The sequence below is a fragment of the Ciconia boyciana genome, unplaced genomic scaffold, assembly GCF_034638445.1.
Source record: "Ciconia boyciana unplaced genomic scaffold, ASM3463844v1 HiC_scaffold_38, whole genome shotgun sequence".
Classification (NCBI taxonomy): domain Eukaryota; kingdom Metazoa; phylum Chordata; class Aves; order Ciconiiformes; family Ciconiidae; genus Ciconia; species Ciconia boyciana.
In genome coordinates, this window is record NW_027328406.1 from 124,032 (window position 1) to 145,073 (window position 21,042).

A 21,042-nucleotide genomic window follows, 5' to 3' on the forward strand; every position below is an offset into this window, starting at 1 on the left:
GTAGGAAAGAAGAGAGACCAAGGGATCAGGCTGTACTTTCTTCTCACAAAAAACATAGAAAAACGTGAGAAAAAGTCAATTTCTATAGAAAAATACATATTGGGACAGCAAGAGCAGACAAGAACTGGGCAAGAGATACCAGAGTGTCACTGTGGCCCTGCCCCTTAGAGAACTCTATGGTGCTCACATCAGGAAAGGCCCCAAAGCCGTCCTCTCCGGTGTCACATTTCCTGGCAACTCTGTGGTAGAGGCACAAGAGCCTTTCTAGGCAGCAGTCCTCCAGCGAATCGTTGGTTCGCTGGTCCAGAGCAGACAAGACGGGGGAACAGAAGAACCAGAGTGGCCCTTGGCATCTCTATGGTCTTCCACGAGCTCAGGAGCTGCCGAAACCCAGGAGACGCTCGCTCTCTGCGCTTCGCCTCTCCGTGTCCCACGGTCCTCCAAGAGGGTGCCTCTCTGTCGCCCAGGGCGCTGCTCTACGCCCACGGGACGGGCGTCAGTCCTCCAGGAGGGGTCGCAGGAGGCCCCGGCGGCGGTCAGGGGCTGCTTGTAGCCGCTCCCACAGGCGGCGACGGCGGAGGAAGAGGTCGAGGGCAAGGGTCCGGGCCACCCCCCGGCCGTGGGGGTCGCGCTGCAGGGCCTCGCGCTGGGACGCTGCGGGGGAAGGGGGCGTTAGGGCAGGGGCCGGACATCGGGGTCGCCTCCGTCGCGTCCCATCCCGCCCCCCCCGGCACTCACCCAGCTCGTCAGCAATGGCGGCGCGGGCGGGGGCGGAGACCGAAGCCCAGACGGCGTCGAGGACGCGGCTACCGTTGCGGTGACACGCCAGCGAGAGAAAGTGACCCTGCGGGGGCGAGGGCAACGCAGGAAGTGACATCAGCAAAGGAAGGACCCTTAAAAGCATCAGGGTGGGCCGCTAACGCCCCCCGGTTTTGTTAAGGAACGGGCTTGAAACTGCACGCCGCATGCCGGGGAGCCACGAAAGCACCCTATGTCATTGAGGGAGAGCCTGAAACCACCCCCAAACACCCCGAAAACAGGGATCTGGCCCAAAAATGCTGCCGGGGGGGCTCTGAAAGCGGTTTTCACCCCCAAACTGGTGCTGGGGTCTTACCTTGAGCTTGCGGAGGAGGCGGCGGCGGGCGCGGGTGGGGACGGTGGGGGAGGCGAGGAGGGCGTCCCAGACCCGGCTGCCGGGGGGGCTGCGGGCCAGGGCAGCCAGCGCAGCGGGGGGCAGCGCCTCGAGCCCCCCCAGGACCGGCCCTGGGTCCCCAAAGTGCAGCAGGTGCTGGAGGAGGAGGGAGCCGTGGAGGGTGACGGGGCCCAGGGAAGGCTGCGGGGGAGACAAAGAAGGGGGAAATAAAGGGGTGGGGGCAAGCGGGGTGTCAGGGGACCCCCAAAAGCCCCTCTGGGGGGTCTTGGGGCAGATATGGATACAAAAAAGGTCTTTCGGGGGGCTATAAAGGGAATTTGGGCGATAAACGGGGGGCAATTAAAAGGGTTGGATGCAACTGGAAGGACAGGGAGGCCCCAAAAAGCTCCACAGGGGGTCTTGAAAAGTAACAAGGGGGGAGCAGGGGGTAAACAGGGGGCTTGGGGTGCAAATTGAGAAGAGGAGTGAGCAAATAATCCTGTGAGGGGGCTGAGCAGCGAGTTCAGGAGGGCGAAGCGGCAGTGGGAAGAGCCGATAAGGGTGCTGGGGGGCAAGTTAGGGGAGACTGGGGGCAACCGAGGGGATCAGGGGGCAACCGAGAGAACTGGGGGCAAATGCAGAGGCAGACAGGCAAAAAAGAGGGGGGATGATGCAGCCCCGCCCACTCCCACCCTTGCCACGCCCCTCACCTCTGGCTCCGCCCCCTCTACATCCTTGTCCCCGCCCCTGAAGGGGCGGAGCCCAGCCAGGAGCCCCACGCAGGCCCGGCGTCGCTCCCGCGGCTCCCAGCAGCCAAAAGCCTATTGGAGGAGAAAGGGGAGGAGGGCGGGACTGAGGGAGGGGCCTCTGAGGGGGCAGGGCCTGGGTGGAGGGGGCGGGGCCTAGGTTAAGTGGGGCAAAGGTGCCACGCCCCCCCCGAGGGCACTAGGACCAAGGGCAGGATGAAGGGGGCAGGGCTCCCTAAAAAGAGGCGTGGTCTGTGTAAAGGCACAAACACTTCTTGAAACAGCCCCCCCCCCCTTAAAAGGGCAATGTGTTCAGAGTGGGCCCCCCCCCCGCCCCAGCCAATAAGCAACCTGCATTACAAAGGCAGGCGGATCTTGTCGGGAGGCGTGGCTTGCTCTGAGGGGTGTGGCCTGCCGGAGGGGGCAGGGCTTGTTCTTGCACAGTAGGCACCCTATTGGGGCTCCATAGAGACCTTATGGGAGCTTTAGGGTGCGGCCCGAAGGAAAGAAAGGGGACATTTAAAGGCACCAGGCCACGGGTTTTCAGTACAGATGAGCACCAATGAGGGCGGGCTCCTTCCCCGAGGGTGGGGCTTAGGAGAAAAAGGGGTGGGGACCAGCACGGAGGGGGCGTGGCCTACCTGGAAGAGGCAGCGCAGCGCCTCGGGCTGGAGGGCGGGGTGGTGCCGGCAGGCACCCAGCAGGGCTGTGAGCACCCCGGGGTGGCCCCGGGCCAAGGGCTCGGCCAGGGCGGGGCCCAGCTCCGACAGCACCTCCCCCACCTGGGGGGGCGGAGCCAGCATCAGCCCCACCTCCTCTGCACCCACAAGCCACACCCACCCATTGGTCCCACCCACCCACCCGCAAGGCCCCGCCCCATCCACAAGCCCCACCTTCCCCAGACTCCTCTCCATAAACCCCACCCTCTCAGGCACCGCACCCAACAGGACCTTCCCCATAAGCCCCGCCTTCCCCCTTCAGGCCCATCCAATAGACTCTGCATCAGAAGCCCCGCCCCCTCGGAGCACTGCCCAATAGCCCCAGCCACAACTAGTCCCCTCCCTGTTAAGCTCCGCCCCAAACCTCCCACCCAATCAGCTCCATCTTCCCCCACAGGCCCCGCCCTTTTAAGCCACGCCCCTCTCTTCCCCACCCCCGCCCTCCCTACATCCCTGCCCTTCCAAGCCCCGCCTACCACATCAGCAGGGGCGCGGTCCAGCAGGCGCTGCAGCCCGTGATTGGCCACCCGGTGGGCGGCCACGCCCCGTAGGCGGCCCTTCAGCTGCTGCTGGAAGAGCTCCCGCAGGCGGGGGGGCCCCGCCACCCCCATGGCCGCCTCCAGCAGCCGACTGCGCTCGGGGTCCTGCAGCCCCCACACCAGGGCGCTGGGGGCAGCCAGTCAGGAGAGGGCAGCCGGGCCCCCCCGCCAGTCAAGAGCCAGGCCCAGGCTCCCCCCCACATGCAACAGGAAGCGGCCCTGGGGCAGTCTGGGCAATCAGTAGCCACCATCAGTAGAGCGCTAACCAATGAGAAGGGGCTGGTGGATGGCCGGCCAATCAGTAAAAGGGGTTTGGGACCGCGGGCCAATCAGGAGCAAGCCTCAAGAAGCTGCCAGCCGATGGGGGGGGAGCCTGGGGGCTGGCTAGCCAACCAGCAGCTGCCATTAGGAAATGGGTACCAATAGGAAACAAACCAAAACACCCCCAGCCAATCACCAGACACCACCGGACACCTCCCAGCCAACGGGGAAACAGCCCAAGCACCCCCCCAATCAATGGAAAACAGCCTCAAGATCAACTAGCCAATCAGAAAATGGTACTGCAAATCACCAGCCAATCAAGAAATAGCCCCAAGGAACACCGCCCAATTGGAAAAGAGCGATGACTTCTAAGCCAATCAGCAAAGCGCACCCCCAGCCAATCAGAAACCAACCCCAAATGCCTGTCAGCTCCGACCCAGCTGGCCAATCAGCACACACCACCCCCCCCCAGGGCCTAATGGGAACTCACCTCTCTGCAGGGGCGGGGCTGGGCGGGGCCAGCTGGCCAATGAGCGCATCGCAGAGGCGGGAGCAGGCAGGCGATTGGCCACGATGCAGCACCTCCAGCGCCACCTGCAGGCAGAGGCTGGCGCCGGCCGGGGAGAGCAGGGCTGGGGGGAGGGGGGGTGAGGAGGGGCCTGGGGGGGTGGGGGTGAGGAGGGGCCTGGGAGGGGTGGGGGGGGGGGTGAGGAGGGGCCTGGGAGGGCCTGGGGGGGGGTGAGGAGGGGCCTGGGGGGGCCTGGGGGGGGGTGTGAGGAGGGGCCTGGGAGGGCCTGGGGGGGGGGGGTGAGGAGGGGTCTGGGGGGGCCTGGGGGGGGGGGGGGGGTGAGGAGGGGCCTGGGGGGCCTGGGGGGGGGTGAGGAGGGGCCGGGGGGGGGGTGTGAGGGGGGCCTGGGGGCCCGGGGGGTGGGGGTGAGGAGGGGCCTGGGGGGGTGAGGAGGGGCCTGGGGGGCCTGGGGGGGGAGGAGGGGCCTGGGGGGCCTGGGGGGGGGGGGTGAGGAGGGGCCTGGGGGGGTGAGGAGGGGTCTGGGGGGCCTGGGGACCGGGGGTGAGGAGGGGCCTGGGGGGCCTGGGGGACCGGGGGTGAGGAGGGGCCTGGGGGCCCGGGGGGGTGAGGAGGGGTCTGGAGGGGCCTGGGGGGGGGGGGTGAGGAGGGGCCTGGGGGGTGAGGAGGGAGCCGGGGGAATTTGGGGGCAAAAAGAGGGGGGCGGGGGCAGTTGTGGGGCAGACAAGGGGCGTTTCCCCCCCGCAGGCACTTACAGGGCAGATGCTCCTCAAAGGCCTCGGCTAATTGCCCCAGGAGGGGCGGGAAGGAAGGGGGAAGCTCCGCCCCCTCTGCCACTGCCTCCGCCCCCTTGAGAGTCAGCTCCGCCCCCTTGCCCTTCGGCTCCGCCCCTCCGGGGGGCAGCTGCGGGACTCCTGGGGGGAGAAAGGCAGAGATGGGGGAGGAGGGCGGGGGCAAACCCGCGCCCCCCGTTACCCCCCCAAACAGTGACCCTCCACAGACACCCCCGAACACGCCTGTAAACCCCCAGGTGCGCCCCAGCCTCCTCCACTGTCCCCCCCAGTCACCCCAAACCTGCCCCAGACACCCCCCAGTCGCCCCAAACCTGCCTCACACCCCCCAGACCATCCAAACCTGCCCCAGACCCTCTCTAGTTGCCCCACACACTCCTCAAACCTGCCCCAAAGCCCCCAGTCACCCCGCAGACCCTCCCCAGTCACTCCAAACCTCCCCTAGACCCCCAATTGCCCCCCAGTCGCCCCAAACCTGCCCCAGACCCCAACCCCCAACCTCTCACCTGCCCCCGGGGCACCCCCAGTCACCCCGCAGACCCTCCCCAGTCACTCCAAACCTCCCTAGACCCCCCAATTGCCCCCAGTCGCCCCAAACCTGCCCCAGACCCCCAACCCCCAACCTCTCACCTGCCCCAGGGCACCCCAGCACCCGCAGCAGCGCCCGCACCACGAAGCTGCCGGCTGGGTGCCGGGCGAAAGCCACCAGGTCGTCCCTCACCGCTGCTGCCAGCCGCCCCACGGCTTCTTCCACTTGCCCCGCGGCTTCCTCCATCTGCCCCGCGGCTTCCTCCGTCTGCCCTGAAGCCTCCCCCAGGGTGGGCAGCACCCTCCCCAGGGCAGCCTCCAGCACCCGGGCCCCCAGCGGGTGCCCCGCTGGCCCCCCCAGGCCCCCCACCACCAAGGGGCCCAGCACCCGGCCCAGCATCCCCAGGGGGGCCTGGGGCAGCAGCGCCTGCAGCACCCGTGACCCCCCCGGGTCCAGGGCCACCCCCGGCCCTGCTGCTGCCGCCTCCGCCAGCACGTTGGGGGCAAAAAGGGCTGTGACACAAAAAAAAGACGAAGAATTCCTTGATTAGCTCCAAAACCGTCCCTGACAAAGCCAACAGCGAGCCAAAACACAGTTATTTAATGGCAAGGCTCTAAGTGTATCCCCCAAGGCTACACAACAACCGCAAACACCCCCAAAACCTCTCAGTGTTCCTCCAAACCTGCCCACAGATCCCAAAACCCCTCAGGGAGCCCCAAAACCCCCTCAAAATCCATCTAGATCTGCTTACAGACCCACAAAGCCCCTCAGGATACCATAATACCTGTTCACGGACTCCCAAAACCCCTCAGGGAGCCCCCAAATCCCCTCAAATTCGCTCTGAATATACTTAGGCACAAAACCGCTCATGGTACGGTAATACACTGTCACAAACTCTCAAAATCTCTCAGGGAGCCCCAAAACCATCTCAAAATCTCTCTAGATGCACTTACAGACCCACAAAACCTCTCAGGATACCATAGTACTTGTTCGCAGACCCCTAAAACTCCTCAAGGAGCCCCCAAACTCCCTCAAAATCTCTCTAGATCCGCTTACAGACCCCCAAGACCCCTCAGGGAGCCCCCCGATCTGCTCACAGACCCAACAAACGCCTCAGAGAGCCCCAGCTCCCCTCAAGATCCCACCAAACGCCCTCTCGGGCCCCCAAACCCCCCCGGGTCCGCCTCGCACCGAGCTCCTCCGGGCTCAGTCCCTCCTGCAGCGTCTCCAGAGCCCGTCGGAAATACCCGGCGGTGTCGGGCTCCAGCCGCGGCCCCGGCCCGGCCTGGCTCCGGGCCCCCCGCCGCACTCCCATGGCGGAGGCGAGGCGCCGCGTTCCCAGGATGCACCGCGCGGGAGAGCGGAAACACCGGGACTGACCCCCGCCGGCCGCCGTACAGCGGTGCACGCTACGCGGTTTGGCCCCCGCCAGCCGCCGTAGGGCTGGGGGGAGGTAGCACGCATGTGCTGCCTCCTTATATCCCAGCATGCCCCGCGGCCCCGCCCCGCCTGGCCCCGCCCCTCTCCCGGCAGCCCTTGCGCCGACCCGGAACTTCCTGCAGCCTCCGGCTCCGGTTTGTTCCCGCTGAGGCCTCTAACGGGGCGGGCCGGGCCCCGCCGGCACCGCGTCCCGACCCGCGCTCTCCCACAGGCGCCGGACCCCCCCGAGCCGCCGCCATGGTGAGGGACCCCCCCCCGATCGCACAGTCCCCTGGGGCGGCTCCCCCGGGATGGACCCCCACTGCCCCGTGATGCACTGGGGCACCGCAGTGTCTCCCAGTGCCTCCCAGTAACTCCCAATGCCCCCAGTTCCTGCCAGTCATCCCTCAGTGACCCCCAGTGCCTCCCAGTCAACTTCCAGTGACAGCTAGTTCTTCCCGGTCACCCCTCAGTGCACCCCAGTAACTCCCAGTGCCCCCAGTTCCTGCCAGTCATCCCTCAGTGACCCCCAGAGCCCCCCAGTGCCTCCCAGTCACCTCCCAGTGCCTCCCAGTCACCCACCAGTGATACCTGGTTGTTCCCAGTCAATCTCCAGTGCATCCCAGTCACCCCCAGCAACTCCTAGTTTTTCCCCGTCAATCTCCAGTTCCTCCTAGTCATCCCCCAGTGACCCTGGAGCCCCGCCAGTACCTCCCAGTCACCCGCCAGTGCCTCCCAGCTGACTTCCAGTGCTACCTAGTTCTTCCCAGTCAGTCTCCAGTTCCTCCCAGTCATCCCCCAGTGACCCCCGGAGCCCCCCCAGCGCCTCCCAGCTAGCTTCCCCTGACACCTAGTTCTTCCCCGTCAGTCTCCAGTGCATCCCAGTTCCTCCCAGTCGCTCCCCAGCGACTCCTAGTTCTTCCCAGTCAGTCTGCAGTGCATCCCAGTCGCCCCCCAGTGACCCCCAGTGCCCCACAATGCCTTGCAGCACGGCCGCCTGAAGGTCCGCCCCCCGGACGCCGCCCGCCGCCGGCAGCGGGAGGAGAAGCTCCGCCTCTACCGCTCTGCCATGGCCACCCTGCTGGAGAAGGTGACCTCTGACCTCTGACCCCAGCGGCCCCGCCCCTGGGTGGGGACACGCGACCCCTTAGTGTGTGGGGCAACACCCGCGTGGGTGTTGGTGACCCCTGACCCCCCAGGCCGACCCCCGCCCCCGCGGTGACCCCCGCCCCCGCGGTGACCCTCGCCCCTCGACCTCTGCCCCCAGCGGGAGCGGGGCGAGCTGGACGCGGAGGCGCTGGCGCTGACGGGCGCCGTCCTGGCCGCCAACCCCGACGTGGGAACCTGCTGGAACCTGCGGCGCTGCGCCCTGCCCCCTGACCCCGCCGACTGGTCCGGACTGGGGGCACTGGGAGGCTGGGGGGGCACTGGGTGGGGATGCTGGGGCTGAGGGAGAACTGGGAGTTAGTTACTGGGAGTAGGCGGGGGGGCGCTGGGAGGTTGCTGGGAGGGGATCTGTGGACGCAGGGGAGCACTGGAATGTCCTGGGAGGGATTGGTGGGCACTGGGGGGCACTGGGAGGTTACAGGGAGAGGATTGGTGGGCACTGGGGGGCACCGGGAGCTTACTGGGAGGGGATTTGTGGGTACTGAGGGGCACTGGGAGGGGATTCGTAGGCACTGCGAGACACTGCGAAGGGATTTGGGGAGCACTGGGAGGGGATCTGTGGGCACTGGGAGGGACTGGAAAGGGATTCGTGGGCACTGGGAGGGACTGGGAGGGGATCTGTGGGCACTGGGAGGGACCAGGAAGAGATTTGTGGGCACTGGGAAGTTACTGGGAGGGGATGTGTGGGCACTGGGAAGGCATTTGTGGGCACCGGGGGGCACTAGGAGCTTACTGGGAGGGGAGCCAGGGCACTGGGGGGCACTGGGACAGGGTTTATGGGCACCGGGAGGTTGCTGGGCGGTGCCCGGGGGGGGCACTGGGCGGAACTGGGCTTTACTGGGCCGTCGCTGGGGCCCCCGCAGGGTGCCGGGGGAGCTGGCCTTCGTGGGGGGGTGCCTGGGGGTGAACCCCAAGTCCTACGGGGCCTGGCACCACCGGGGCTGGGTGCTGCGCCGCGCCCCCGCGCCGCCCCCCGCCCCCGCCGAGCGCGCCCTCTGCGACCGCCTGCTGGCCGCCGACCCCCGCAACTGTGAGCGCGTACTGGGCCGTACTGGGGGGCACTGGGAGGGGCTTCCAGGGGGCTCTGAGGGGCGCTGGGGGGGCTTTAACGCCTGAACTGGCGTTTTAGAGGGCGCTGGTTTATGCTGGTTTCTACTGGCGTGGGATGGGAGGGAGCGTAGCAGAACCGCTGGTTTGTACTGGGACGCACTGGGAGGAGGGTTTGGGGGCTGCTGGGCCACACTGGGAGGGATGTAGGAGCTTCTGGGCTGACTGGTCTGTGCCGGGAGGGGGCTGGGGGCTGCGGGGCTGTACTGGGAGGCAGTGTTGGCAGCGCTGAGCCGTACTGGTGCAAACCTAGGCCTAAGCCGAGGGTTGCTGGGACTACTGGTTTATATTGGGAACCGGGAGGAGACCGCTCGGGATCTACTAGGAGAGGTTTTGGGGGGCGTAGGGCTCGCGGGTTGATGGGAGGAGTTGGCGGGATAAGGTTTGGAGGTGTTAAGCCGTACTAGGAGTGGGTTTTGGTTACTGGTTTGTGCTGGGGGTTACTGGCATGCGGCTGAGGGGCTGCGGGGGGGCACCAGCGCCCGCTGGTCCTTACCGGCGGCCCCCAGTCCACGCCTGGGAGCACCGTCGGGCGCTGGCGGCCGAGGAGGACCCCGAGGCCGAGCTGGCCTTCGCCGGGGCCCTGCTCAGCCGCGACTTCTCCAACTTCTCGGCCTGGCACCACCGGGGCCGGCTGCTGGCGCCCGCCCGGACGCCGGCCTCCGCCGGGGGCGGGGGAGGGACGCTGCCGGCCCAGCGCCTCCAGACGGGTGAGTCCCCATCGCGCGCCCCGCTCCCGAAAGCGCTGGGGTCCCCCCCGGGTGCTGGGGTCCCCCCCGGGTGCTGGGTCCCTCCCGGCCGCCGGGGTCCCCTCGCTGACCCCCCCCGTTTCCCCCGCAGAGCTGGAGCTGGTGCAGAACGCCGTCTTCACCGACCCCAACGACCAGAGCGCCTGGGTCTACCTGCGCTGCATCCTCTCCCGCGGTACGCCGGGTGCCCCCCAAACGACGCTGGGTGCCCCCCAAACGCCTGGGTGCCCCCCAGACGACGCCGGGTGCCCCCCAAATGACGGCGGGTGCCCCCCAAACGACGCCTGGGTGTCCCCCGGACACCTGGGTTCCCCCCAAACGACGCCGGGTGCCCCCCAAACGACGCCTGGGTGTCCCCCGGACACCTGGGTTCCCCCCAAACGACGCCGGGTGCCCCCCAAATGACGGCGGGTGCCCCCCAGACACGTGGGTGCCCCCCAAACGACGCCAGGTGCCCCCCAAATGACACCCGGGTGCCCCCCGGACACGTGGGTGCCCCCCAAACGACGCCGGGTGCCCCCCAAACAACACCTGGGGGTCCCCCCGCCCCCCGGGTGCCCCCAAAAGACGCCAGGTGCCCCCAAATGACACCCGGGTGCCCCCCGGACACGTGGGTGCCCCCCAAACGACGCTGGGTGCCCCCCAAACGCCTGGGTGCCCCCCAGACAACGCCGGGTGCCCCCCAAACGACGCCTGGGTGTCCCCCGGACACCTGGGTGCCCCCCAAATGACGCTGGGTTCCCCCCAAACGCCTGGGTGCCCCCCAGACGACGCCGGGTGCCCCCCAAATGACACCTGGGTGCCCCCCGGACGCCTGGGTGCCCCCCAAATGACGCTGGGTGCCCCCAAACGACACCCGGGTGCCCCCGGACACCTGGGTGCCCCCAAACGACGCCAGGTGCCCCCAAATGACACCTGGGTGCCCCCGGACACCCGGGTGCCCCCAAACACCCGGGTCCCCCCACAGCCTCTCCGCCCCCGAGGATCCTCTGCGTCTACGTCAACCGGGAGGACGCGGCGCTGGCGGTGACCTTCTCCCGCCCCGTCACGGTGAGCCGGGACGCCTGCGTCCCCTCCGGTCCCCTCTGGACACCCGGGGCCCCTCCCCGGACGCCTGCGTCCCCCCGTGACCCGGACGCCTGGTTCCCACAGGTGGGGGCCGGGAGCTCGGCGCTGACGGCGACGGTGGACGGCTCCGCCCTGGAAGGGGTGTGGCGATCGGGGGAGGGGCGGCCACGCCCCAGCCACACCTGGGTATCCGCCCGGACGCCTGGGTCCTGCGGGTGGCGGGGGGGGGTCCCCTGGAGGGGGCGGGGGACGCGGGGTGCCCCGGAGGGGGCGGGTCCCCTCCCGAAGCCGGGGTTCCTTGACGGCCGCGGCAGCTCTGTGATCTTCCCTCCGACCTGGCCCCTGCCCGGCCCCGCCTCCACTTCCGGGTCACCTGGGAGCCTGACCCCGCCCACCGTGAGGTGACGCTCCTCGCAGGTAGGGAGCCACGCCCCCTTCCCCTGTGAGGCGTGTCCTTTTAGGCCCCGCCCACTCCCCCACCACGCCCTTTTTTTTCTAGATGAGAACGAGGCGTGGTGGCAGGAGCCAGTCGTAGCCCGGGAGCTCTTCTGGTAAGCCCCGCCCCCACCTCCTTCAGCCCCACCCCTTTCCTCAAGCCCCACCCCTTCACCAGCATCGCTGCCAGGAGGAGGCGCTGCCCCTTTAAGCCCTGCTCTTGGCCACGCCCTGTTCCGGCAGCGGGCTCCTCCCCTCAAGCCAAGCACCGCCCACACATGGGGGGACACGCCCCCTTGGTTAAGCCCCACCCCCAGGCACCGCAAGCCTCATCGGGTTCCTGGTTGTGGTTCTATTGGGGGGGGGGGGGGGGAGGGGCAAGCCACGCCCCCCGGTGGCAACCCCCGCCCCACCCCCAGGGCAGAAGTGGGCGTGGCCGAGGCCGGGGTGCTGGAGGCGCAGGTGCAGATGTGCCGGCAGCTGCTGGAGCTGGAGCCCCGCAGCCGGGGTGAGCCCCCCCGCCCCCCCCCCCCCCCCGACCCGGGGCCCCCGCGGGCTCCGGGGTCCCCTGCCCGGCCTCGGGGTGCCCCTGACCGGGGCCGTGTGGCGGTGGGGCAGGCTGCCTGCTGACGCTGGTGCTGCTGCTGTCGGCCCTGGACCCGCTGGCCCACGAGGAGGAGACGCGGCGCTGCCTGCGGGAGCTGCAGGTGGGCGGGGCGGAGGGCAGAGGGGGCGGGGCGGGGCGGAGGGGCGGGCGCCTGACGGCTCCCCGCCCTCCCCAGGAGGCGGACCCGCTGCGGAGCGGCTTCGTGGCCGACGTGGCCTCGCGGGCGGCGGCGGCCGTGGGGGTGCTGCGGCAGGAGGCGGGGCCTGATGGGGCCCGGAGGCTCCGCCTCCCCAGGAAGGTAGGGGCGGGGCCTGAGGGGGCGGGGCTGGGGGTGGGAGGGGCTCGAGGGGAAGGGGTTGGAGTGTAGGGCAATGGGGCGGGGTCTGGACGTGGAGGGGTGGGGCTCGGGGGGTGGGAGGGGCTTCAGGGATATGGCCGAAAGGGGCTTAAAGGGGTGGGGCTAGGGGCATGAGGAGGCGGAGTCTTCAAGGGGGCGGGGCCTCGCAGGGCAGGGCTGAGGCGAGCGGAGCGGGAGGAGCTTTGAGGAGGTGTGGCCTTGGGGGAGGGGCTTAAAGCAGCAGGGTGGGTGCTGGGAGGGGCCGGCTGTTGGCGGAGCTAAAGGGGGCGGGCCACCCGGAGGCCCCGCCCCCTCGATCTGGCCCCGCCCGCAGGCGCTGACGTCACTGCCGCTGCTGGAGCACATGGTGCTGGTCACCCACCTCGAGCTGGCCGGGAACAGCCTGGGGGGGCTGCCCCCCGCCCTGGGGGGGCTGCGGCGCCTGCAGGTGGGACCCCGGCATCGGGAACGGGGACCCCAGCGTCCAGAGAGGGGACCCCGGCGTCGGGAGAGGGGACCCCGGCATCAGGGAGGGGGGACCCTCGTGTCGGGAGAGGGGACCCCGGCATCCAGAGAGGGGACCCCGGTGTCGGGAGAGGGGACCCCGGCATCAGGGAGGGGGGACCCCGACGTCGGGAGAGGGGACCCCGGCATCCAGAGAGGGGACCCCGACGTCGGGAGAGGGGACCCCAGCATCAGGGAGGGGGGACCCCGGCATCGGGAACGGGGACCCCAGCGTCCAGAGAGGGGACCCCGGCATCAGGGAGGGGACCCCGGCATCGGCAGAGGGGACCCCGGCATCAGGGAGTGGGGACCCCGACGTCGGGAGAGGGGACCCCAGCATCAGGGAGGGGACCCCGGTGTCGGGAGAGGGGACCCCAGCATCAGGGAGTGGGGACCCCGACGTCAGGAGAGGGGACCCCAGCATCAGGGAGGGGGGACCCTCGTGTCGGGAGAGGGGACCCCGGCATCCAGAGAGGGGACCCCGGTGTCGGGAGAGGGGACCCCGGCATCAGGGAGGGGGGACCCCGGCATCGGGAACGGGGACCCCAGCGTCCAGAGAGGGGACCCCGGCATCGGCAGAGGGGACCCTGGCATCAGGGAGGGGGGACCCTGGCATCGGCAGAGGGGACCCCAGCGTCCAGAGAGGGGACCCTCGTGTCGGGAGAGGGGACCCCGGCATCAGGGAGTGGGGACCCCAACGTCGGGAGAGGGGACCCCGGCATCAGGGAGGGGGGACCCTCGTGTCGGGAGAGGGGACCCCGACGTCGGGAGAGGGGACCCCGGCATCCAGAGAGGGGACCCCGGTGTCGGGAGAGGGGACCCCAGCATCAGGGAGGGGGGACCCCGACGTCGGGAGAGGGAACCCCAGCATCCAGAGTGGGGACCCCGGTGTCGGGAGAGGGGACCCTGGCGTCGGGATAGGGGACCCCAGCACCTGGAGGGGGTACCCCGGTGTTGGGAGCGGGGACCGTGGCCTCCGCCTCACCCACCCCTCCCCCCGCAGATGCTGGACGTGTCGCACAACAAGGTCACGACCCTGGAGGGCCTCCCGCCCCTCCCCCGCCTGGAGGAGCTGCGTCTCGATGGCAACCGTATCTGGGGGCGGGGCTTCAGGGCTGGTGGGCCGGGCTTAGGGGCTGGGGGGTGGAGCTGGGGGTGAGGGGCGGGGTTGAATGGGGCAGGGGGCTAGGGAGGGGTGGGGCACAAAGGGAGGGGCTTAGGTGGCCAGGGTGGAAGGGTGGGGTGGGGTTCGGAGAGGTGGGAGGGGCTTAACGGGGTGGGGCTGTGGGGGCTATGGGGCAGGGCTGAATGGGGAGGGCCTTGTTTGGGTGGGAGGGGTGGGGCTAGGGAGTATGGGGAGGAGCTTGTTGGGACCAACAGAGGGGCTGGGGAGGAGGGGCCTCAAAGGGGTGGAGCTTATGAGAGATGGGGGGGGAGCTTCATTGGGTGGCGTCAAGAAAAGAGGCAGGGCTTCTTTGGGCGTGTCCTCCTTGACTCCGCCCCATCCAGCCATAACCCAGGCCTCCGCCCTGGCCCCATTGGCCGCCTGCCCCCGGCTGGCTCGCCTGCGATTGGCCGAGACTCCCCTGGCCGCCGCCCCCGAGGCTGCCGCCCGCCTGGCCCAGCTCCTCCCCCACGTCGACATCACCCTCACCTGATTGGCCGGTGCCGGGAGCTCCGCCCACCCCAGCGCTGTCAACGCCCCGCCATGGCTTGGCCCTGTCCTTTAAAGGCATTCTCGAATAAATTGATGGTGCAAGGGCGGGGCTTATTAGTGGGGGCGGGGCTTATCGGTGGGGGCGGGGCTTGGGGGGGTCTCAGTGCGACCCAGGTGTCCGGGGAGGCTCCCTCCCCCCCAGTTCCAGGCATCCAGCTCTCCCAGTCCCTCCCAGTTCCTCCTCCCACCCCAGTTGCTTCACCGGGGCTCAACCCCAAACCACCGCCCGCTTGCGCCATCGCCGGGTGGGGACCCGGGCGTCCGGGAGGGACCCGGGTGCCCGGGCACGTCCCAAGCACCCGAAACCGTGAACTCAGGCGCCTGCGCCCCTCCCTGTTTTGGGGGGGGGGACCCCAAGGCGTCCGGCGCTGGGGTGGGGCAGCGGCAGGACCCGTTCGTCTGCCCTCCCCGGGGGCGGCTGCGTCACCCCAGCCCTGCCCAGCCCCACGGCCGGCCCTGCCCCGGAGCCCCCCCCCCCCCGCTTGCCAAATAGAGAGCCGCCGCGGGAACGTCATCCCTGTCAAATTGTGATCCGCCCCAGAGCTGCCCCCCCGGGCACAGAGCGAGTGCACCTGCCAAATAGTGAGTCCTCCCTGCCCTCGGGGTGAGCCCCGCCCCATGGGACCCCTTGCTAAATAGGGAGCCGGCAGCCCTGCCCCATAGTTCACCTGCCCGTGACCCTGATTCCCTGCCGCATAGGGTCCCCCCTGCCACATAGTGAGTCATTGCCCCACCCCATGGGACTGCCCTGCCACATAGTGAGCCATTGCCCCACCCACCCGTAGAACCCCCCGGCCACATCGTGAGCCGTTGCCCCACCCGTAGAACCCCCTGCCACATAGTGAGCCATTGCCCCACCCGTAGAACCCCTCTGCCACATAGTGAGCCATTGCCCCACCCCGTAGAACCCCCCTGCCACATTGTGAGCCATTGCCCCACCCCATGGGACCCCCTGCCACATAGTGAGCCATTACCCCACCCCATGGGACCCCCTGCCACATAGTGAGCCGTTGCCCCACCCCATAGAACCTCTCTGCCACATAGTGAGCCATTGCCCCACCCCATGGGACCCCCTGCCACATAGTGAGCCATTGCCCCACCCCATGGGGCCCCCCTGCCACATAGTGAGCCATTGCCCCACCCCATAGAACCCCTCTGCCACATCGTGAGCCATTGCCCCATCCCATGGGACCCCTCCTGCCACATAGTGAGCCATTGCCCCACCCCATGGGACCCCCTGCCACATAGTGAGCCATTGCCCCACCCCGTAGAACCTCTCTGCCACATCGTGAGCCATTGCCCCACCCCATGGGGCCCCCTGCCACATTGTGAGCCATTGCCCCACCCCATAGAACCCCCTGCCACATTGTGAGCCATTGCCCCACCCCATGGGACCCCCTTGCCACATAGTGAGCCATTGCCCCACCCCATAGAACCTCTCTGCCACATTGTGAGCCATTGCCCCACCCGTAGAACCCCTCTGCCACATCGTGAGCCATTGCCCCATCCCATAGCCTCCCCGCCACATTGTGAGCCATTGCCCCACCCCATGGGCCCCCCTGCCATATAGTGAGCCATTGCCCCACCCCATGGGACCCCCTGCCACATAGTGAGCCATTGCCCCACCCCATGGGGCCCCCTGCCACATTGTGAGCCATTGCCCCACCCGTAGAACCCCCTGCCACATAGTGAGCCATTGCCCCACCCCGTAGAACCCCTCTGCCACATCGTGAGCCATTGCCCCACCCCATGGGGTCCCCCTGCCACATAGTGAGCCATTGCCCCATCCCATAGAACCCCTCTGCCACATAGTGAGCCATTGCCCCACCCCATGGGGCTCCCCTGCCACATTGTGAGCCATTGCCACACCCCATGGGGCCCCCCTGCCACATTGTGAGCCATTGCCCCACCCCGTAGAACCCCTCTGCCACATAGTGAGCCATTGCCCCACCCCATGGGACCCCCTGCCCCCAAGGTGTGGGGCAATAAGGGGGCGTGGTCTGTTCGAGACCCGCCCCTTCCACCCAAGGTCACGCCCCTTTCCCCTGATCTACCAGCACCAGTGAGTGCGGTGCATTGGGAGTGCTGGGAGCTACTGGGAGGTACTGGGGTGACTGGGAGAGGGGACTGGGGACACTGGGATGCCTGGAAGGGGTTAACTGGGCAAACTGGGAGGAGAGTGACGCTGGGTGGGGGGGAACTGGGTTTTCTGGGAGCACTGGGAGGGGGTTACTGGGCAAACTGGGAGCACGGGGAAGGGTTAGTAGGGTTACTGGGAAGACGCAGAGGGGGTTGCTGGGAGGACTGGGGAGTTGCAGGGAGCACTGGGAGGGGATAACTGGAGCTACTGGGAGCACTGGCAGGGGATTACTGGGCAAGCTGGGAGCACTGGGAGGGGTTAATAGAGCGACTGAAAGGTCCGGGAGGACCCGGGGGGGTTACTGGGAGGACTGGGGGGTACGGGGAGGAATGGGAGGACCAGGAGAGGTGTACTGGGCAAACTGGGAGCACTGGATTAGTAGACTTGCCAGGAGAACGCAGAGGGGGTTACTGGGAGCACCGGGAAGGGGTTACTGGGATGACTCTGAGGGCCTTGCTGCGGACACTGGGAGCACTGGGAGAGGGGTTCTGAGAGCACTGGGAGCACTGGGAAGGGGTTACTGGGAGTGCTGAGGTGAATGGGCGGAGGGCAAACTGGCAAAGAGAGGCACTAGGTAGACTGGGAGCACTGTGAGGGCGTTACTGGGGCTGCTGGAAGCACTGTGGGGCAACTGGAAGCACTGGGGTTGCTGGGAGGGTGTAACTGGGGTTACTGGAAGCTCTGGGAGGGGCCAGCTGGGAGCACTGTGGTTACCGAGAGGACTGGGAGGGGGTAACAGGGCTTACTGGGAGCACTGGGGGGTTACTGGGAGCGCTTGGGGGGGCTACTGGGAGCAGGGGAGCACGGGAAGGGGGAACTGGGCAGACTGGGGGAACTGGTCGGGCTGGGAGCGCTCCTGGATGCCTGGGTCCCCGCCGCGGCGGGGAGGAGGCGGGGGGGGGAGCTGCTCAGGCAGGCCTGGACACCGGGTCCCTGCGGCGCCAGGCTCGGGCAGGGCACTGGGAGGGACTGGGCCATACTGGGAGGCTGGGGGGTTACTGGGCTGTACTGGGGGGAACTAGGGGGTTACTGGGCTGTACTGGGAGCCTGGGGAGGTTCTGGGGCTGTACTGGGAGGAACTGGGCCATACTGGGAGGCTGGGGGGTCACTGGGCTGTACTGGGGGGAACTAGGGGGTTACTGGGCTGTACTGGGAGCCTGGGGAGGTTCTGGGACTGTACTGGGAGGGACTGGGCCATACTGGGAGGCTGGGGGGTTACTGGGCTGTACTGGGGGGAACTAGGGGTTACTGGGCTGTACTGGGAGCCTGGGGAGGTTCTGGGGCTGTACTGGGAAGGACTGGGCCATACTGGGAGGCTGGGGGGGTTCTGGGGCTGTACTGGGAAGGACTGGGCCATACTGGGAGGCTGGGGGGTTACTGGGCTGTACTGGGGGGGAACTAGGGGTTACTGGGCTGTACTGGGAGCCTGGGGGAGGTTCTGGGGCTGTACTGGGAGAGACTGGGCCATACTGGGAGGCTGGGGGGGTTCTGGGGCTGTACTGGGAAGGACTGGGCCATACTGGGAGGCTGGGGGGGGTCACTGGGCTGTACTGGGGGGAACTAGGGGTTACTGGGCTGTAGTGGGAGCCTGGGGAGGTTCTGGGGCTGTACTGGGAGGGACTGGGCCATACTGGGAGGCTGGGGGGTCACTGGGCTGTACTGGGGGGAACTAGGGGTTACTGGGCTGTACTGGGAGCCTGGGGAGGTTCTGGGACTGTACTGGGAAGGACTGGGCCATACTGGGAGGCTGGGGGGTTCTGGGGCTGTACTGGGAAGGACTGGGCCATACTGGGAGGCTGGGGGGTTACTGGGCTGTACTGGGGGGAACTAGGGGGTTACTGGGCTGTAGTGGGAGCCTGGGGGAGGTTCTGGGGCTGTACTGGGAGGGACTGGGCCATACTGGGAGGCTGGGGGGGTTACTGGGCTGTACTGGGGGAACTAGGGGGTTACTGGGCTGTACTGGGAGCCTGGGGGAGGTTCTGGGGCTGTACTGGGAGGGACTGGGCCATACTGGGAGGCTGGGGGGTTCTGGGGCTGTACTGGGAAGGACTGGGCCATACTGGGAGGCTGGGGGTTACTGGGCTGTACTGGGGGGAACTAGGGGTTACTGGGCTGTACTGGGAGCCTGGGGAGGTTCTGGGGCTGTACTGGGAGGGACTGGGCCATACTGGGAGGCTGGGGGGTTCTGGGGCTGTACTGGGAAGGACTGGGCCATACTGGGAGGGGTTACTGGGCTGTACTGGGGGGGAACTAGGGGGTTACTGGGCTGTACTGGGAGCCTGGGGGAGGTTCTGGGGCTGTACTGGGAGGGACTGGGCCATACTGGGAGGCTAGGGGGTCACTGGGCTGTACTGGGGGGAACTAGGGGTTACTGGGCTGTACTGGGAGCCTGGGGGAGGTTCTGGGGCTGTACTGGGAAGGACTGGGCCATACTGGGAGGGGTTACTGGGCTGTACTGGGGGGGAACTAGGGGTTACTGGACTGTACTGGGAGCTTGGGGAGGTTCTGGGGCTGTACTGGGAAGGACTGGGCCATACTGGGAGGCTGGGGGGTTCTGGGGCTGTACTGGGAAGGACTGGGCCATACTGGGAGGCTGGGGGGTTACTGGGCTGTACTGGGGGGAACTAGGGGTTACTGGGCTGTACTGGGAGCCTGGGGGAGGTTCTGGGGCTGTACTGGGAGAGACTGGGCCATACTGGGAGGCTGGGGGGTTACTGGGCTGTACTGGGGGGGAACTAGGGGGTTACTGGGCTGTAGTGGGAGCCTGGGGAGGTTCTGGGACTGTACTGGGAAGGACTGGGCCATACTGGGAGGCTGGGGGGGTTCTGGGGCTGTACTGGGAGGGACTGGGCCATACTGGGAGGCTAGGGGGGTTACTGGGCTGTACTGGGAGAGGTTCTGGGGCTGTACTGGGAAGGACTGGGCCATACTGGGAGGGGTTACTGGGCTGTAGTGGGGGGGAACTAGGGGGTTACTGGGCTGTACTGGGAGCCTGGGGGAGGTTCTGGGGCCATACTGGGAGGAACTGGGCCATACTGGGAGGCTGGGGGGTTACTGGGCTGTACTGGGAGAGGTTCTGGGGCTGTACTGGGAAGGACTGGGCCATACTGGGAGGGATTAGTGGGCTGTACTGGGAGAGGTTCTGGGACTGTACTGGGAAGGACTGGGCCATACTGGGAGGCAGGGGGGGGTTATTGGGCTGTACTGGGGGGAACTGGGGGTTACTGGGCTGTACTGGGGGGAACTAGGGGTTACTGGGCTGTACTGGGAGCCTGAGGGAGGTTCTGGGGCCATACTGGGAGGAACTGGGCCATACTGGGAGGCTGGGGGGTTACTGGGCTGTAGTGGGGGGGCACTAGAGTGTTACTGGGCTGTACTGGGAGAGGTTCGGGGGCTGTACTGGGAAGGACTGGGCCATACTGGGAGGGGTTACTGGGCTGTACTGGGAGCCTGGGGGAGGTTCTGGGGCTGTACTGGGAAGGACTGGGCCATACTGGGAGGGATTAGTGGGCTGTACTGGGAGAGGTTCTGGGACTGTACTGGGAAGGACTGGGCCATACTGGGAGGTGGGGGGGTTACTGGGCTGTACTGGGGGGAACTAGGGGGTTATTGGGCTGTACTGGGGGGGAACTAGGGGGTTACTGGGCTGTACTGGGAGCCTGGGGGAGGTTCTGGGGCCATACTGGGAGGAACTGGGCCATACTGGGAGGCTGGGGGTTACTGGGCTGTACTGGGAGAGGTTCTGGGGCTGTACTGGGAAGGACTGGGCCATACTGGGAGGGGTTACTGGGCTGTACTGGGAGCCTGGGGGAGGTTCTAGGGCTGTACTGGGAGGGACTGGGCCGTACTGGGAGGCTCGGGGTGATTACAGGGCTGTACTGGGAGAGGTTCTGGGGCTGTACTGGGAAGGACTGGGCCAAACTGGGAGGGGTTACTGGGCTGTACTGGGGGGGAACTAGGGGGTTACTGGACTGTACTGGGAGCCTGGGGGAGGTTCTGGGGCTGTACTGGGAGGCACTGGGCCATACTGGGAGGCTGGGGGGTGTTTACTGGGCTGTACTGGGAGAAGTTCTGGGGCGGTACTGGGAAGGACTGGGCCATACTGGGAAGGGTTACTGGGCTGTACTGGGAGCCTGCGGGAGGTTCTGGGACTGTACTGGGGGGGGTTACTGGGCTGTACTGGGAGAGGTTCTGGGGCTGTACTGGAAAGGACTGGGCCATACTGTGAGGGGTCACTGGGCTGTACTGGGAGCCTGGGGGAGGTTCTGGGGCTCTACTGGGTGGGACTGGGCCATACTGGGAGGCTGGGGGGGGTTACTGGGCTGTACTGGGAGAGGTTCTGGGGCTGTACTGGGAAGGACTGGGCCATACTGGGAGGGGTTACTGGGCTGTAGTGGGGGGAACTAGGGGTTACTGGGCTGTACTGGGAGCCTGGGGGAGGTTCTGGGGCCATACTGGGAGGAACTGGGCCATACTGGGAGGCTGGGGGGGTTACTGGGTTGTACTGGGAGCCTGGGGGAGGTTCTAGGGCTGTACTGGGAGGGACTGG

The 21,042-nt window shown here is 67.6% G+C and overlaps 3 protein-coding genes across 5 annotated transcripts in view; 1 reads left to right on the forward strand and 2 right to left on the reverse strand.

Moving 5' to 3' along the window:
* The window catches only part of NOP10 (NOP10 ribonucleoprotein), a 38,037-nt gene that overhangs the window by 3,225 nt on the left and 13,770 nt on the right, over positions 1-21,042 (reverse strand). The gene's annotated exons all lie outside the window — the stretch shown is intronic.
* Positions 26-6,700, reverse strand: NOP9 (NOP9 nucleolar protein). Of its 2 annotated transcripts, XM_072849280.1 has the most exons (11): positions 6,435-6,699; positions 5,358-5,755; positions 5,221-5,236; positions 4,679-4,837; positions 3,888-4,029; positions 3,074-3,263; positions 2,520-2,660; positions 1,843-1,953; positions 1,115-1,333; positions 739-844; positions 26-654 (listed from the first exon to the last, which is right to left on the reverse strand). In XM_072849280.1, the coding sequence occupies exons 1-11, from the start codon at positions 6,556-6,558 to the stop codon at positions 497-499; spliced, it is 1,764 nt and encodes a 587-aa protein (XP_072705381.1). In that variant the 5' UTR covers positions 6,559-6,699; the 3' UTR covers positions 26-496. The 2 variants fall into 2 exon arrangements, with proteins under 2 accessions (XP_072705381.1, XP_072705382.1); XM_072849281.1 differs by lacking the exon at positions 2,520-2,660 and having other exon boundaries at positions 6,435-6,700.
* On the forward strand, positions 6,776-14,397 carry RABGGTA (Rab geranylgeranyltransferase subunit alpha). Of its 2 annotated transcripts, XM_072849251.1 has the most exons (16): positions 6,776-6,923; positions 7,651-7,752; positions 7,930-8,054; positions 8,693-8,859; positions 9,446-9,646; positions 9,777-9,860; positions 10,653-10,735; positions 10,838-10,939; positions 11,068-11,170; positions 11,253-11,304; positions 11,608-11,696; positions 11,807-11,895; positions 11,971-12,093; positions 12,467-12,580; positions 13,640-13,727; positions 14,146-14,397. In XM_072849251.1, exons 1-16 carry the CDS (start codon positions 6,921-6,923, stop codon positions 14,292-14,294), a joined length of 1,674 nt encoding a protein of 557 aa, XP_072705352.1. In that variant the 5' UTR covers positions 6,776-6,920; the 3' UTR covers positions 14,295-14,397. The 2 variants fall into 2 exon arrangements, with proteins under 2 accessions (XP_072705352.1, XP_072705353.1); XM_072849252.1 differs by lacking the exon at positions 11,971-12,093.